At 34.9% G+C, this 18,859-nt stretch overlaps 1 protein-coding gene across 1 annotated transcript in view; it reads right to left on the bottom strand.

The window, feature by feature from the left end:
* Positions 1-18,859, bottom strand: part of LOC126937935 (contactin-associated protein-like 3) — a 235,546-nt gene that overhangs the window by 34,246 nt on the left and 182,441 nt on the right. The window contains exon 14 of the mRNA XM_050761826.1: positions 7,581-7,737. Coding sequence (XP_050617783.1) covers positions 7,581-7,737 — 157 coding nt within the window. The remainder of the gene's footprint in view (positions 1-7,580; positions 7,738-18,859) is intronic.

The raw sequence follows: 18,859 nt of genomic DNA, 5'->3' as shown, positions 1-18,859 counted from the left end.
TTACTTTTTGTTGAACAGGCATCTTCCTGGGAATTGAGGACACAGAGTAAAAGATATAGTCTCTGCCTTCTGAAAGCACACAGCCTACTGAATACCATGAGTATTAATTATGTGACTGGGAAAATAAATGCCCATGTCTGGGTCCAACACAAAGAGACCTGCAGGATCCCCCAGGAGAACCTGGGGTCCTGGTCTTAGCTATGCCACTAAATTTGTCTCTGGCCAAAATAAAGACACTGGTCTACTCTTTTGCAAAAGTATTTTATTATATGTATGTATATAAATGTATATGTAATAAATACTTGGCCAATAATAAATATTGCATATATGCATATATAATAAAATGCTTATATTTATATACTTTTGGTTATATTTTACTACATATATGTCTCAACTGCATGTATATTCTGATTTACAGACAAAACACTCTTAGTCCAGTTACTCATTACGATATAGAAACTACAGAATCTAGTAAATACTGTATTTTTTAAATTGCCTAGTTCCCAAACCTTCTTTTCTATGCATTTGTGGCAAAAGATCACAATAACTAGTATTTCATCATTGCAACACTTTTGTATTTTCAAAATAAGGCTTTCTGAATTAAAAAAATTAAATTGGCATGCGAGAGTTGTACATATATTGGGGGCACATGCGCTATTTCGATACCAGAATACAATGCATAATGATCAAATCAGGGTCACTGGGATGCCCATCACTTTGAGCATTTATCCTTTGTGGTGGGAACATTACAATCCTCCTCTAGCTATTTTGAAATATCCAATAAATTACGGTTAACTATAATTTCCCTAGTTCTGTCAAATACTAGAACTTCTTTTATTTAACTGGACTTTTGTGCCCATTAATCAACTTCTTTTATAAAATACTTTAGGTATCCAAGTTTCAAATTGGAAAAGATAAAACTAAAATAAAATGGCTATATTATTTAAGATTATTCCCTGAAAAAATCCACTTAATGGTAAAGAAAGCTTATTTCTAAAATTTGGACTAAAACCCCATTGCCTTACCTAGTTAAGATTCTGTTATTCCTTTTTATGCAAAGCACAGAATATGGATTCTCTAAAGGCATCATCATTCAGCTTTAGAGTGGACTGATTGATGGTAGATGAGCTAGAAATATGTCTCCTGCTGAATGAGGTAGGTCTAGGAAATTTTTTATTAATGTGGTAGCCATTAAAAATTACCATTTCAACTTCTGTGATCATCATTTTAGCAAGATGAGTCTAGTAGAGAAAATGCGATTTTATTAGTTATTTATGGAGGATGCTTGAATTTTAAAAGATCTACTTCACATGAGCTGCAACTTTCATTCCATTTTTAATACTGACTGTGCAAAATACTGAGAATGTGTAAGTGAAATTCACAGTGCACTTCAGTTTAATTAGGGCAGATACTATAATAAAGTCTTGTTTTTTCAGTTGTTTTGGAAAGTTTGGTGTTTTCAGTCTGAGCATAAAGATGGCCAGTGTTTTTCACCAGTTTCTTATTGTTACAGGCAGATTCCCAACCTTTGGAGATCAAAATAGAATACTCAGGATTTGTCATAGTGATCAGACTTCCTCACAACTTCCTAATTAATAGGGATATCTCATTTTTCTTCTTTTCTCCCTATTATTTTCTAAAGCTTATACTATAGTCTACACTTGGGAATACTGCATCATAGTACCATCATCTCTTGCAGCAGTATTAAAAATTCAGTAAGAGAACTTTCAAAGACTTTTTGCTTTTATTTTATATTTTATTAAAAATTTTATTTATTAAAAATTCCTATGGTTCTAGAAATTGTACTTTCCTAGGAAATGTGGAAACTTCTAAAAGCTACTACTTCTTATTTGCCAGGGAACTTTATTTAAGGTAAAGTAGAGCCATAAATTTAGGAGGTTGCAAAGAAAGCTAAAAGGGAGAAATGTTGAGTCAACTTTTAACTTTTTTTTTTGTCTTTTGAGACAGAGTCTCACTCTGTTGCCCAGGCTGGAGTGCAGTGGTGTGATCTCGGCTCACTGCAACCTCCACCCCCCCAGGTTCAAGTGATTCTCCTGCCTCAGCCTCCTGAGTAGCTGGGATTACAGGCATACGCCACTACGCTCAGCTAATTTTTGTATTTTTAGTAGAGACAGGGTTTCACCATGTTGGTCAGGCTGGTCTCGAACTCCTGACCTCGTGATCCACCTGCCTTGGTCTCCCAAAGTGCTGGGATTACAGGTGTGAGCCACCGTGCCCAACTGTTAATGATTATTTTGGGGGAGTAGATCAACAATAATAAAATCATTATGATCCACACCTAACCCACTGAAAAAATTTCCAGATTCTCAATTTCTGTTTAATTGCCTATCTTCTGGCCAATTCAACCTGCATTAATTACTATAGCAATACAGTATGTCTTGACAGATAACATAACTAGTTTCTTCACCTTATATTTCATCTTAAAAATTATCTTGCTTACCCTTTCATCCTTAATTTCCACATGAATTTTAAAACCAGGTTGTTGCAATCCACACAAGTAAAACACTTGGCATTTTTTTGGAATTTTGTTAAAATTACAGACTAATCTGAGGAGAATGTCAACTTTAAAAGAGGGTATCTCAACAGCAGCATTACTGATATTTTGGGCTAATTATTTTTTGTTATGGCGGGCTGTCCTGTGCACTGTAGGATGTTTAGCAGCACCTTGACTTCTAATTAATAGATACCAATATAAACAACCTTCCTCTCTGTGTGATGACAAAAAATGTCTTCAGACAATGCCAAATGTCCCCTGAGGGTCAAAATCACCCCTGATTGAGAACTACTGCTTTAAGATACTGAGTCATACTATTCACGACAGTAGTGAGTCAATCCATTCATTTAGCTGTCCTTAATTCTCTTGAATAAGTTTTGTAATTTTTTCCATAAAAGTACTGCAGTTATTCCACAGAACTTTACATTTTTGTTAATACTGCAAATAAAATTTTTCTAGGTGTGTAATGGTAATTATTTTATGATTTTATAGAAATTCAACTAATTCCTCAATACTGACTGACCATAAATGCAGCAAACTTACTGAACTCTTATTTTTCCTGATATTTCTTTCTATTATTTTGGATTTTCTATGTAGACAATCATGTTATCTACAATATCTGCCAGCTTTGTTTCTTTTCCAAACTTTTTATCACTTACATGTATTTTATTTCCTCTTGTGTCTTTAACTGACACATGAATGAAGTTTAAAAAATTATATATTTGTTATTGATTACAATTAAGAATATAGTTTGCATCACGACAATTCTATAAAATTTGTTGATTCCATACATTTGCAAAATTTTTTATACCTACTCTACAATAATGTATAATATTCTATAAAAATAATTTTTCTTTACTAAACGATATATGGCTGCTACATCAAGTTTGTTAATTATAATATTAAAATATTCTTACCTGCTTCACTTACTCATTCCCAAAAATGTTATGTTAAATTATTCCACTGTTTTGGGTGTCACTTTGCCTTTGCATATTTGTTACTTCTTTATTTATATATATATATACGTATATATACATGTGTATACACACACACATATATAAAGAATATATGTTAGTATATATATATAAAGTGTGTGTATATATATATAAAGAAGTACATGTATATATACACATACACACTTTCTTTTTTTTTTTGAGATGGAGTCTCGCTCTGTTACCCAGGCTGGAGTGCAGTGGTGTGATCTCGGCTTACAGGCGCCTGCCACCATGCCTGGCTAATTTTTTTTTGTATTTTTAGTAGAGATGAGATTTCACCTGTGTTAGCCAGGATGGTCTCCATCTTCTGACCTCGTGATCTGCCCGCCTCAGCCTCCCAAAGTGCTGGGATTACAGGCATGAGCCACCGCACCCTGCCACTTCTTTATATATTTTAAACAATCTGATGATGCACACAAGTGTAGTGAGTTCTTTCTAGTGTGTTTATCTCAGCATTAGAGTTCAAGTTTACCCTTAACAACGCTTTTCGTCTTTTTCTGATATAACACAGCTATATCTGCTTTCTTTTCATTTGTATTTACTTGGTAAACATTTTCCATTCTTTTAGTTTCAACTTCACTGAGTGCTTATATTTTATCTTTTGTAATCAAACTATAGCTTCTTTAAAAATCCAATATGATAAAATCTAATGTCTGGTTTTTAAATGAACAGAGTTTACTCATATTTATTATGATTATTTGTACACTTGTATGCATTTAAACCATCTTCTTTTATGCTTTTTGTGTGTGGTTATTTTTAAAGACTCTAAGATAATCACAGAAAAGTCCTATTTAAATTCTTAAGTAAAATAATATTATAATTACATGTGTCATTATATTAGCCAAACAACTTGTGGATTTTTGCAGACAGTTGAATTATATGTTATATGTATATTTCAGAAAATATATTGGTCTATTTGAACATAGTCCACTATACATTTATACACATATACTGACTTGCAGCATAGTTCAATATTTTAAATCATTATAATGCCTTTTAAATATATTTGTTTTTATAATAAATCAATGGCATGTTATAGTTATTTGATAGACTATTCTTACTGTGCCTGAGGAACTGTCTGATCATAAACTTTTTTTAAGTAATATGCTTTAGATGAGTTGCTGATTACAGGGACAACTTATGGAAAAATCGTGTTTATATTAACAATACTACTGGCTCCATTGGCAGACATACGCCTGAAGAGACTTAAAATAGCTTTCACTTTACTTTCATTCCCGAATACTATTTTTATCATAAACTTTCCACCAGGAAAACCTTACTAGGCACTTCAGTAACAGAAAAGAAGTAATAAAGACTAAGATTTAGGTTCTTATGTCTACACCTTAATCTAAATTATTACAATTATAAATCTTTTTATTTTATGAGACTGGTAAATTCCATTTTTATAAACTGAAAAATCAATTTTATTTGAAAAATTAAAATAGAAATTGTAATTTCCCACCCCCACCCCCATACACACCCCCACATTTACAAAACATAGTCGGCAAGAGTTGGGATAGGATTTGAGAATGCTTATGGTCTTACTGTTGGATAGACCTGTCTACTGGAAGCTGCAAAGTAAATAAAATAAGGTCAAAAAGCAAATAACTCCACAATGCTCCCTTCTGAATGTAGGAGGGGAGTTAATTTTTAAAACCTGCTTCTCTCCTAAATTTTTTTCCAAATGAAAGCCCAGGTCTTCAGTCACACCAGTGCAGCCGTTTACAGCGCTGAAGTGACATGGCTAAGGGTATCAGAGGACCTGCACCCAACTCAGTTTCTCCCACCCCTCTCCTCAAACTCAGTTCATGGGAGGGTCACTCAACACAGGTGGCTCCAAGTGATACGTTCCTCTGGTTACTGCCCTAAGCATATGTGAAGTCTACAATAAAGTGTGCACTTAATACTAACAGAAGGTTCTGTAACAAAAAAACGGTTGACCAGTCTGGCCAATAGTGAAACCCCGTCTCTACTAAAAATACAAAAATTAGCCGGGCGTGGCGCGCGGGTGTAATCCCAGCTACTCCGGAAGCTGAGGCAGGAGAATCGCTTGAATTCGGGAGGCGCAGGTTGCAGTGAGTCGAGATCGCGCCACTGCACTCCTGCCTGGGTGACAGAGCGAGACTCCATCTCAAAACAAAAACAAAACAAAACGGTTAACATTATTCTAACTAAGTTATAAAGCCACTAGCATATTTGCCATTCTGTCTTTCTTGCAATAACCTGCCAATGCTCTCCTCTCTGACCTGTAGAGAATGGGGGTGGGAACAGACCAATGAGCTGGAGGTCTTCTGAACAGCCAGGAGCTGGAGGGCTGGAGCCCTCACAGGCCGGAGCCCCTTGTGGAATGGAGAAAATGAAAATTTCTAGGATTGTTAAAGATGTCTGTTAAAAGATTTGAAGGTGGCTGTTTGTCTCATTACAGAGCCCAAAGCTAACACACATCATCACATTATCATACCAGACACTTTAAAATGTACATCATACAAAATATTGTACAAAACCATTTTAACTGATGGGAAATTATTTCACACCTGAAACTTACCGGTGGCTAGATTTGAAACTATGGATCAGATCTGTTACTGTTACTCACTGCACTAAAACTGCATTCATTTTTAAGTAACAGAAAGTTATATTAGGATTGTACATCAAAATATTGAAAAAGAGTGTCTCATAAATCTATATCATTTTGTAATTCTGAACTTGAGGAAGATTAAAAATAATATCCATGTAAATGTATAGTATGTATTCTATAGAAAGCTCCAGTAGATTAAAGTGAGTTTTCCCAATTTCACAATATTTTTTAAAGTGATGCAAAGTAGACTTTTTATGCCAAATAAAAAAGTGGATTACCATGTAGGCCAAACAATCAACTCAATTTTCAGGAATCAAATTACTGCTTAGATGAGCTATTTTACGTCCAAATCAATTATACTGACACCTGGATTGACACTTGGATTTTTTTTGAGGTGGAGTCTTGCTCTGTCACCCAGGCTGGAGTGCAGTGGCGTGATATCGGCTCACTGCAACCTCCACCTCCCGGGTTAAGCAATTCTCCTGTCTCAGCCTGAGTAGCTGGGACTACAGGCACACACCGCCACACCCAGCTAATTTTTGTATTTTCAGTGGAGACGGGGTTTTGCCGCAGTGGCCAGACTGTTCTCAACCTCCTGACCTCAGGTGATCCACCCGCCTTGGCCTCCCCAAAGTGCTGTGATTACAGGTGTGAGCCACAGTGCCTGGCTTAAGTTTTTTTCTAAAGCATGTACTCTACATGATCTAGTTGTTTTATGACAATGCTTTTTAAGTTGCTGACATAAACCCAAAGATTGAAAACATTTACATATTACAAATTAAAAGAAAACCAAAATGCATTTCAAGAATAACCTCAAAAAGAACTTCTGAAAAAGAGGCACTGCAATCTACATGAGAAATGTTTTTCTGCTCAAAAGAAAGCATACAATGTAACTTTCAAACTCCTGAAATTCTATGTTAGTTGTTTCAAAGTGTGGTCTATAGAACACTTGGTGCTTGAAGCTTTGCTATTGCACTAAAGAAGATGTCAATGAGTGTGGGAAATTGTTGCTTCTACAAAATAAACAGTCCTTTTACGCAGGACCTCTCAGAGTTTATGGTGTTAATATTAACGCTAATTTCTAAAAGAATGATAGAATATGCAGCATTATATCCCAAATCAATTTAAGACAAAGATTTGGAGGAATTTGCTTTTTGAATTGCCACATGAATACTAGGTTAATTAATTAACTAAACTAAACTTCCCAGAGAATGATACTTGATTTCCAGTGAGTGGAAAACTTACCAGCTGTTTCTATTTTAGGAAAAATAAAAAACACATTATATAGTATTCACAATGAACTAGTAAATCTTCTGTCATAAAATTTAGTCCTTAGATTAACTGATCATATTTCATCAAAACTTGTATTTCAGCTTGCTTGAACATACTTTAATCTAGTTACCTTATTGTATCAGCTTGTCTGACATTTAATTAACTATGCATAATTAAAGAATAAAAACCACATTTTTGTGCAGGGAAATCATATAGAAATCACCATTCATTCCGGCCAGCATCACAGTTGCAGTAATACTGAGAATCAATGCAGTTCCCCTCTAATCCACAAGTACACTTTTGAGCATCAGGCAGAGAACCTCCCCAGTAAGTGTGTGTTTCATTGGTTCTTCCAACCCACCAGCTCAGTGGGGTTCCATCTGAAAGACAAGCATGAGAAAGATGACATGTACTTTGTCCCTCACTACCACCCTCCCCATGTAACTCCCTTTACTCCCAGGTGTAAAGTATGTGTGCGTGAGAGACAGAGCGAAGATGAGACTATACTTAAAAACTTATATTTTACCTCTGAAACAAAGATGTTTCTTTAAGCATGCTAACCAATGTTTCCCCCCCAATATTTCAATATCCAGGCTTAAATGATTCCCATCTATTTTTCTTCTATTAGCAATCAGTCAGTTGCATGTGATGTATACTTTCTATAGAAATAACATGCAAAAAACATTCACCATTAAAATAAATATCAGAGTAATTTGCACACTAAAGATAAGATGTATTTGAAATTATGAAATGTTCATTGAGAAAGTTTAATATTATACAAAGACACTGATTTATCTCATCCCATCTTTTTTGCTACCTGTATATTACACATTTGGAAAGATGTGGTACTCTCTTTCAGGACTTATGAATTTTTGGAGGTATTTGTTTTTTTTGCATTGGATGTCCTGACTCTATTTGGAAGTTAAGGAATGACATTGATAGGCTTTTCTCATCTCTGAGGTTAGAGGTTTCTTATGCAAAGAAACAAAGTGCCCTGGGTCAACTACAGCTCTGACGAGTGTACCTCCTCCTCAGCACTGACAAGGATTAAATGATAGAGCCAGACACTAACTTAGATCTACAGAACTGCATGTTAGGACAAGGGATGCTGCCAGGGGTTGCGCAGGGTTGGGGGAAGATTGGGGTGATGGACTGCATATCACAGTAAAGTTAGGATAATTTAAAAAGCAGGTGTCAGGCCACCTATCTTAAAAAAGGAAGGGGGTCAGGAGCCACATGTTGCAGTCATCACAAATTAGGGCATGAGGAAAATGAAACTGGATAAACTCAACCAGTTTTTTAAACATGCTTGGTCATTTGGTGCTTTTTTTCAAATTTCAATAGGTTGTTACCATTGGAATATGAATTGAGATCTGGAACTTAGCTTCCACCTTACTGCTTATTACAACTCAATTATAACTCATTCATAGATAAGATCTCTGCATTCATGACCACCACTGCTATCCACCACCTGCCCCTCTGCCAAAAAAAAAAAAAAAAAAAAAAAGCAATCTGGGAAAATTTAAAGGGGAATTAGTATCAGGAATCTTTTAAAAATATGCTAACAGCTTATCACTACAAAGTAACAGATATTTCAAAAATTAATATACTCTTCTTAGAATGCCACTTTAAAAATTATCAACTTCACCATTAAACTCTCGCAGATTAAAGAGCAAAACACTCATTCTATCCTAATGTACAAATGTAAATTTACATCTAAATCTCCCATATTTCCCATAAAGTAGTAAAAATATATTTTTTAGAAACAGTAACAAAAAGACGTAAGGGGGGAACTTCTAGACAGATAAAAGATCTTGTAGACTTGTCTATCCCTGCTATTTCCACCAAGGATAATGATACATTCTGGAAATAATACAGAAGACAACCGAAGAGGATTCTGAAAGGTAGAAAGAGGAAGGTTAGGACCCCAGGACCGGAAAATATAATAACATAACTTTAAAAAAAATGCTGAATCAGCTCAAGAATAGAGTGAAAATACAGAGGACAGAATCACTGAACTTTAGGACCCATCAATAGGTTTTATCTAACCTGACCAAAAAAGAGAAAACAGACTGAATATAAAAAGAACTGAGCCATAGGGTTCTATCAGACAATACCAGAATCTCAAAAAGAGAGAAGAAAGTGTGCTGAAAGAGTACCAAAAAAATACTGGCTATAAACTTCCCACGTAAGGTGAAACATATTAACCCACAGATTTAAGAAGCTATTTAAGTCCAAAAAAGGTTAAACCCAAAAATATCCACACCAAGATCTATCATAATTGAACTTACTGGAAACAAAACAAAAAAATCTTGAAAGCAGCCTGAGAGAAGAACACATTACTTGTAAAAGAACCCTAATTTGAATGATAGTAGATTACTCATCTGAAATTATAGAACCAGAAGGAATGGCATAGTTTTTTCAGGGCTGATAGAAAAGAATTGTCAACTATAAATTCTATATCCAGAGAAACTATCCTTCAAGAATAAAATGGAAATAAAACCCTTTTAACACAAAAGAAAACTAAAATAATTTGTCGCTAGCAGACATTCCCTAAAGAATGGCTAAAGGAGGTTTTTCAAAAGGAAAATAAGTTATAACGAAGGATTCTTGGAACATCAGGAAAAAAATGAAAAGAGAAGAAATATGGGTAAATACAATAGACTATCCTTATCATTAATTTTTGAAATGACATATGATAATTGACACAAAAATTGTAATACCATATGATACTCAAGACAATGATATATAGAAGTGGGGAAGATAAAGGACCCAAATAGAAATAAGGATTCCATATTTCATTATACGAGTGAAAATATTTAAGTTGACTGTGATAAGTCACATATGTACACTATAATATCAAGCAATCAGTAAGAAGATTATAAAAATTAAATGTAAATGGTTAAAATATAACAAAAGTTAGACACTGGCAGAGTGAAATGAAAAAAAATAACACAACTAGAGATTTATAAGAAACTCACTTCGAAATAAACATAGGCAGGTTAAAAGCAAAAGGATGGAAAAAATACACTCTGCAAAATTAACTTTGAGAGAAAGCAGAATAGTTATCTCATAAAACAAACTTCAGATCAAAAATACTAGAAGCAAACAGGGACATTACATAATGATTTGTTTTTAAAAAAACAGTCACCAGGAAGACATAAATGCATATGCAAGAAACAATCGACCCTTAAAAAGTGAAGCAAAAATTGAGACTTCCGGGTTTCCAATCTGACATGACGCTAAGTGTCTGGAAGTCATCACTCCCATTCTCACAACAAGAGAAAAGCTGAACTAACTAAAAATAAACAATTCTTCTTAGATCCATTAGAGAGTTAAAGTCATAGGGCAAACATTACTCCTAAAGCTGCAGAGACAAGTGAAAACAGGATCACAGCTAATGGAGCCAAAGCAGATGATGGAGTCTGGAAAAAGCACTTACAATGTAATTGAGCAATTGGTGGATACCAAGCAAGGACAAGCTACAGAGATTAAAAACTCCTAGAGTGGGGGATAAGCCTCAGAGGGTCAACACACCTTCATGAGTTTTATCTCCAGGAAGAGCCCCAGCAAGTTCTCAGAATAAAGATAGGAAAAGAATGCTCCTATGTCTCCAGCAGGGGGAGGGAAGGAGTAAACATTTTTGAAATAAGGGCAGAACATTATGTTCTCCTTAACAACATTCTAATCCCCCCAAAAACTAGCTTACTAGAGCCTAAACCACCTAGGGGAGTGGAAATACCCCGCACCAGCCCCCTCTACCCTTCTTTTCTCACCCAAGGGAAGAGGAAGGAAGCTGAGAAGCACTCGGAAGCTCACAGTCCAGGAAGACAGGTTCTCTACAAGACTGACATAATCATAAGAGTATAGGATGCTTTGGCCGGGCACGGTGGCTCATGCCTGTAATCCCAGCACTCTAGGAGGCCGAGGTGGGGGGATCATGAGGTCAGGAGATGGAGACCATCCTGGTTAACACGGTGAAACCCCATCTCTACTAAAAATAACAAAAAATTAGCCGGGTGTGGTGGCGGGCGCCTGTAGTCCCAGCTATTCGGGAGGCTGAGGCAGGAGAATGGTATGAACCCGGGAGGCAGAGCTTGCAGTGAGACGAGATCGTGCCACTGCACTCCAGCCTGGGCGACAGAGCGAGATTCCGTCTCAAAAAAAAAAAAAAAAAAAAAAAGAATATAGGATGCTTCTCCCCTCCTCACACCTTACCATCACATCAGTAAGTTACCTGTATAGTAACAGGAGACTAAAAATGAAAAAGCTGTCAATTTTAGACCCTATTTAAGACAGAGTCTCTAGGGAAACTCAAATAAAACGGAAGAAAGAAAAATAAAAGAATCTTAGTGGAAAATTTAGCCTGTGACACCACAGTTATACATAGAGCAAACACAGCCTACCTACTAACCAGATAAACATAAAACCTTACTTTAAAGGCCTCCTTACCTCAGTTCCTTTGCCAATACAACATGTCTGGCTTTCAACAGAAAATTGCAAGGTATGCTAAAGCCAAACAATACAATCTTATGACACAAATCAAGCAAACATGCAGATATAACAGATTTTGAAATATCGGGTAAGGAATTTGAAATATAATCAATATGCTAAGGGCTCTATGTTGAAAAAGTGGGGGCAACATGCAAGAACAGATAGGTATTATAAACAAAGATATGAAATCTCTCAGAAAGACTGGGAAGTGGTGAGGAAAGAATCAGTGAGTTTGAAGAGATGTCAATAAAAATTTTCCATTAAACACAAAGATAAAAAGAATGAAAAATGAAACTTAATATCCAAAACCCACTGGACAATTTTTTTCTTTTTTGAGACAGAGTCTCACTCTGTCGCCCAGACTAGAGTGCAGTGGCACGATCTCGGCTCACTGCAAGTGCCGCCTCCCGGGTTCACGTCATTCTCCTGCCTTGGCCTCCCGAGTAGCTGGGACTACAGGCGCCCGCCACCACGCCCAGCTAATTTTTTGTATTTTTACAAAAAATACAGAGACGGGTTTTCACCATGTTAGCTAGGATGGTATCGATCTCCTGACCTCATGATCCGCCCGCCTCGGCCTCCCAAAGTGCTGAGATTACAGGCATGACCCACTGCGCCCAGCCCTGTTGGACAATTTCAAACGGTGTAACCTATGTAACCCATAATGGAAATACCAAAAATAGAAGGGAGTGAGAACCAGAATATTTAAAATAATGACAGTTGAGAATGTTTCAAAATTAATGACAGACATGAAACCATAGGTTCAGGAATTTCAGCAAACACCAAGCAGGTTACCTAGGCATCTCATATTCAAAATGCAAAAAATCAAAGACTTTCTTAAAATTAAAATATTTTAAAAATAAAATATTGAAATAAACCAGAGTAAAATAAAATACCCATATAGGAGCAAGAATGAGAATTATGTCAGATTTCTCTTAAGAAACCATGCAAGCAAGAAGAAAGTGAAGTAAAATATTTAAACTGTTGAGAGAAAACACACACTAATATAGAATTCTATATCCAGTAAAATTATCCTAAATAGTAAAGTAGAAGTAAAGACTGTCTTAGACAAATAGAAATTGAGGAAATCTTTCTCCAGTAGACCTACCTGGTAAGTCGTGTTAATAGAAGTTCCTCAGAGAAGAGATAAACAATAAAGGTCAAAAACTCAGAAATACATAAAAAGGTAGGAGCATTAGAGAAGAAATAAATAAATTTAAAATAAAATCTAGTGTCTTCTTCTTAATTGATGTAATAGGTAACAGTTAGTTCTAAATAATACTAACTGTATTAGGTGATTATGGCTTATGAATAAGTAAAATGAATGATAGCAATGTAATACAAAATAAGACAGAAGGATTGGAAATACTGTGTTATAAAGTACCAGCACCATTAATGAAGTGGAATATTGTAATTTGAAAGTAGATTGTTATAATTTATATTTCATACTCAAAGGCTACCACTAAAACAATTACAAAGAAATGTAATTAATATTCTCAGAGAAGTGAGGATACAGAATCATATAAAATGCTCAATTAAAACAAAAAAATATGAGAGAGGAATTCAGGAAAAAAAGAAGAAACAAGGGCAACAAATAAAAAAGAGTTACAGTATGTCAAATATTAATCCAAGTACCAATAATCACTTTAAATGTAAACAGTCTGAATATGCCAATTAAGACAGAGGCTGTCAGAGTGAACAGCAACAACAACAACAAAAACCTTGATCCACCTATATGTTGTCTACTGAAATCCTCCTTAAATATAAAATAGCAAGTAGATTTAAAGAGCTAGAGAAAGATATACCATACTAACACTAACCAAAAGAAAGCCAGAGTATCTAAATTAATTTTAGACAAAGCCAACTGCAGAGCAAGGAAAATTATCAGAGATGAAAAAGGGCATTACACGATAATAAAGGGGTTAATATAACAAGAAGATATAATAATACTGTGTATATATCTAGCAACAGAAGAGTCAAAATATATTAGGGGAAAACTATAGAACTGCAAGGACAGAGAGACACATCCATTATTACCACTGGAGACTTCAACACCCCTCTATGAGTAAGTGACAGACTTAGCAGGAAGAAAATCATTAAGGATAGATTTGAACTGACCAGCACCATCAGTCAACTGGATCTAACTGAATACTTTAGAATTCAATTAGTGTTACAGAATACTTTATTCAGACACCGCAGAATACACACTGCTCTCAAAGACAAATGCACAATTCATTAAGTTAAATCACATTCTAGGCCACAGAACACTTTACCAAATTTAAAAGAATAGAAATCATAAAAGGTATGTTCCTGAATCACAATGAAATTAAACTAATAATAGCAGAAAGAGAACTGAAATATCCTCAAATACCAAAAAATTTAAAAACACATTTCTAAATAACAAAACATGGTGAAAGAGAAAGTTTCAAGAGAAAAAAAAAATTTTAACTAAGCCAGTAATTAATAACCTTCTCAAACAGAAGGTACCAAGCCTAGATGATTCACTGGTGAATTCTATCAACACTGGAGAAATAAATGATACCAATTTTCCACAATCTGTTGCAGAAAAAAGAAGCAGAGTGACTATTTCTTAACTCATTCCATGGGCCAGCATTACCCTAATACCCAAACCAGCAAAACCTTACAAAAAAGTAAACTGCAAACAAATTTCTCTCCTGAACATGGATGAAGAAATCCTTAAAAAATATTAGCAAATTGAACCCAACAATGTCTAAAAATAAATACCACAACCAAGTGGGATTTACTCTATATATGCCTTTAACATTTAAAAATTAACTAATATAGTCCATCAGATCAACAAGCTAAAGAATAAAAATCATATGCTTTTAGTACTTTCTGCTCAATTTTTATGTAAACTTAAAATTGCTCAAAAATATAAAGCCTATTAATATAAGAAAACTGATGGAGCGGAATGGAAAAATAAACAGATCCACAATTATAGTACAGATTTCAAAATGTCTCTCTTAGCAACTGATAGAACTACTGGACAAAAAGTCAGGAAGGACATAGAAGATCTGAACAACATAATCAACCAACAGGATCTCATTGAAATACATACAGAATACTCAACTTAAGAATAGCAGAATATACATTTTTTTCAAATGTCCATGAGACATTTAGAAGACAGACCATATCCCGGGGAACAAAACAAACCTCGACATATTTAAAAGAACTAAAATCACACAAAGTATATTCTCTAAGCATAATGGAATCAAACTGGAAATCAATACCAGAAAGACAAAACGGAAATCTCCAAACACTTAGAAATTTTTAAAAATACACTTCTAAATAAGCTATAGGTCAAAGAATATGCTTCAGAGAAATTTATTAAAATACCTAAATGAAAATGAAACTACATGAAAAACTAAATGAAAATGAGAATACAACTTATCAAAATATGTGAAATGTAGGTAAAACTGTGTTGATAGGGAAAATTTAGCAGTAAATGCTTACATTAGGAAAGAAGAAAGCCCTAAAGCCAATAATGTAAGTTCTTACCTCTAGAAACTAGAAAATAAAATAAAATTAACTCATACAAGCTGAAGGAAGGAGATAACAAAGAGCAGATGTCAATAAAATTTGAAACAGAAAAATAAGAGAAAATCATGAAATGAAAATCTAGTTCTAAAAAACAGTAAGACTGAAAAACTATCAAGACTGACAGATTAAAAAAGATGAGACAAACTACGAATATGAGAAATTTAAGTGGCTATCACTACAGATGCTGCAGACATCAAACGAATAATAAGAAAATACTATAAATAATTCCACACAAATCAACTTGACAATTTAGATTAATGGACAAATTTCTGAAAAAGTACAAACTACCACAATTCACCTAACATGAAATAGGTAATTTAAGTAATTATAACTCTTACGAAAATTGAATTCATAATTTAAAATGACTGAAAAAAAAAAATCTCTTGGCCCAGATGGTTTTACTGGAGAATTTTTTTTTTTTTTGAGATGAAGTCTCGTTCTGTTGCCCAGGCTGGAGTGCAGTGGTGTGATTACAACCTCTGCCTCCCAAGTTTAAGCGATTCTCCTGCCTCAGCTTCCTGAGTAGCTGGGATTATAGGCATGCGCCGCCCCACCCAGCTGATTTTTGTATTTTTAGTGGAGACGCGGTTTCACCATGTTGGCCAGGTGGGTCTCGAACTCCTGCCCTCAAGTGATCCATCTGCCTTAGCCTCCCAAAGTGCTGGGATCACAGGTGTGAGCCACCCTGCCGGGCCTTACTGCAGAATTCTACCAAATGTTTAAAGAAAAATTAAAGTTGATTTTACATAATCTCTTCCAGAAAACAGAAGACTAGAGAATGCTACCAAATTTACTTTATGTAGGCAGTATTGTCCTGATACTGAAACCAGATAAAGACAATATGAGAAAAGAAAACTGCATATCAATATCTCTTATGAATGTGAATGCAAAAATATTCAATAAAATATTAACAAACCAAACATATTTGAAATGTATTTTTTGAATTATAAATTATGGCCAAATAGGAGTTGCTCTAGTTATGCAAAGCTGATTCAGTATGTCAACAGACAAAAGAAGAAATACAATATTTTAATACCAATTGACACAGAAAAGACATTTGACAAAAATCCAATGTCCTTTCAAAATAAAACCTGTCAGCCAACCAGGAATAAAAGGGAACTACCTCAACATAACGTGGGAAAAAAGAATGAATGCTTTTCCCCTAAGACAGGAAGCAAGGCAAGGATGTCTGCCCTCATCACTCTAGTTCAACCTAGTACTGAAAATGTAGGTATTGCAGTAAAGCAAGAAAAATAAATTAACTCCATACAGATTGACAAGGAAGAAATAAAGCTGACTGTACTTGCAGATGACATGATTTCCCATATAGAAAATCTCAAGGAATCTAAAAAAAATTAAGTTCAAAAAAGTAAGAGGATATAAGATTAGTATGGAACAGTTAATTACATTTCTATATTCTAACAACAAACATATGTAAACAGAAATTTAAAGCACAACAGCACTTACAATCAATCAAGAAACTAAATAAATGCCTAAGCATACTTATAAAACATATAATCTCTGGATGCTAAAAATTACAAAATGCTGAGGCAAGAAATCAAAGATCCAAATAAAGGGAAAGATATCTCATGTTCATGGATTGGAAGACTCAAAATAGTAAAACACCAATTTTCCCTACATTGAGCTATTATGTTTAATGTCACGCCCATAAAAATTCTAGCAAGACATTTGTAGACATTTGTAGACATAAACAAATTTATTATAAAATTTATACAGAATGAGGAAAGTTGCAGACTTACTTAAAGAATCTTGAAAAAGAAGAATAAAGCAGGAGGAATAAGTCAACCCTGCTATACAGGTACTATGTTCAAGTCAGGGTGATATTGGTGGAGGGATACAAATTAATGAAACAGATAAAGAATGCAGAAACAGACCCACCACACAAGTAAGTTCAACCAATTTTTAACACTATTTAAAATGTAATCAATGCAGGAAGGAAAGCCTTTTCAACAAATGGTTCTGGAGCAACTGAACATTCATAGTCAGAGAGAGTGAGAGAGAATCAACTCTCACAGCTTATATAAAGTGTGTCCCAAAATAGGGCATGGAATTAAAAGTAAAAGGTAAAACTATAAAACTTTTAGGAAAAAATTTCAAAAATCTTTGGAATTGGAATTTAGGGTTAGGTAAAGAATTTTTAGAATTGACATGATGTGTACAATCCGTAAAAGGAAAACATGATAAACTGAATCTCATCAAAATTAAAACTTTTGAAAAAATATTTGCAAATCACATATCCAACACAGGGCTAGTATCTAGAATATATAAAGAACTGAAAATTCAACAGTAACAAAACAAACAAATCCAAATGATTCAATTAGAAAATGGAACAACAACAAAAACACATTCACAGACATCTATCTCACTGAAAAGGATATACATATGGCAAATAAGCATATAAAACATGCTCAATATTATTAGACATCAGGGAGACACAAATTAAAACCACAATAAAGATATTACTACACACTTATCAGAATAGCTAAAATAAAAAATGGTCGTAACACCAAATGCGATGAGGATGTGGAGGAAATGAAATCCTCATACACTGTTGGTGGGAATGGTACAAGCATTCTAGAAGACAATTTGGTAGCTTTTTATAAAGCTAAGTATGCAATTACCATATGACCCACCAATTGCACTTTGGGGCATTAATTCCAGAGAAATGAAAACTTATGTTCATACAAACCTGTACACAATGTTCATAGAAACTTTATTCATAATAGCCCCAAACTGTAAACAAACAACCCAGATGCCCTTCAATGAGTGAATAAACTCTGGTATATCCATGCCACCGATTACTAATCAGCAATGAAAAGGAACAAATTACTGACATACACAATTATGCAAATGAATCTACAAGAGATTACATAGAATGAAAAAACTCAATCACAAAGAGTACATACTATATAATTTCGTTTACATAACATTCTTGAAATTTAAAAAAATCCATAGAAATGAAGAACACATTAGTGGTTATTAACAAGCAATAGGAGGAATTCTTTTTTTTTGAGACATATTCTCGCTCTGTCACCCAGGCTGGAGTGCAGTGGTGGGATCTCGGCTCACTGCAAGCTCCACCTCCCGGGTTCACAACATTCTCCTGCCTCAGCCTCCCAAGTAGCTTGCACTACAGGCGCCACCACCACGCCTGGCTAATTTTTTGTATTTTTAGTAGAGACAGGGTTTCCACCGTGTTAGCCAGGATGATCTTGATCTCCTGACCTCGTGATCCACCCGCCTCGGTCTCCCAAAGTGCTAGGATTACAGGCTTGAGCCACCGCGCCTGGCCAGTAGGAGGAATTCTTGTGCTGATGGAAATACTGTGTATCTTGACTGTATGGATGTCAAGATTCTGGCTCTGATATTGCACTACACTATACTTCTACAAGATGTCACCTTGGGGTGGGGGAACTGCTTAACGGT

The sequence above is a fragment of the Macaca thibetana genome, chromosome 15 (genome assembly GCF_024542745.1).
Source record: "Macaca thibetana thibetana isolate TM-01 chromosome 15, ASM2454274v1, whole genome shotgun sequence".
NCBI lineage: Eukaryota > Metazoa > Chordata > Mammalia > Primates > Cercopithecidae > Macaca > Macaca thibetana.
This window is presented reverse-complemented; position numbering and strand designations above follow the sequence as displayed.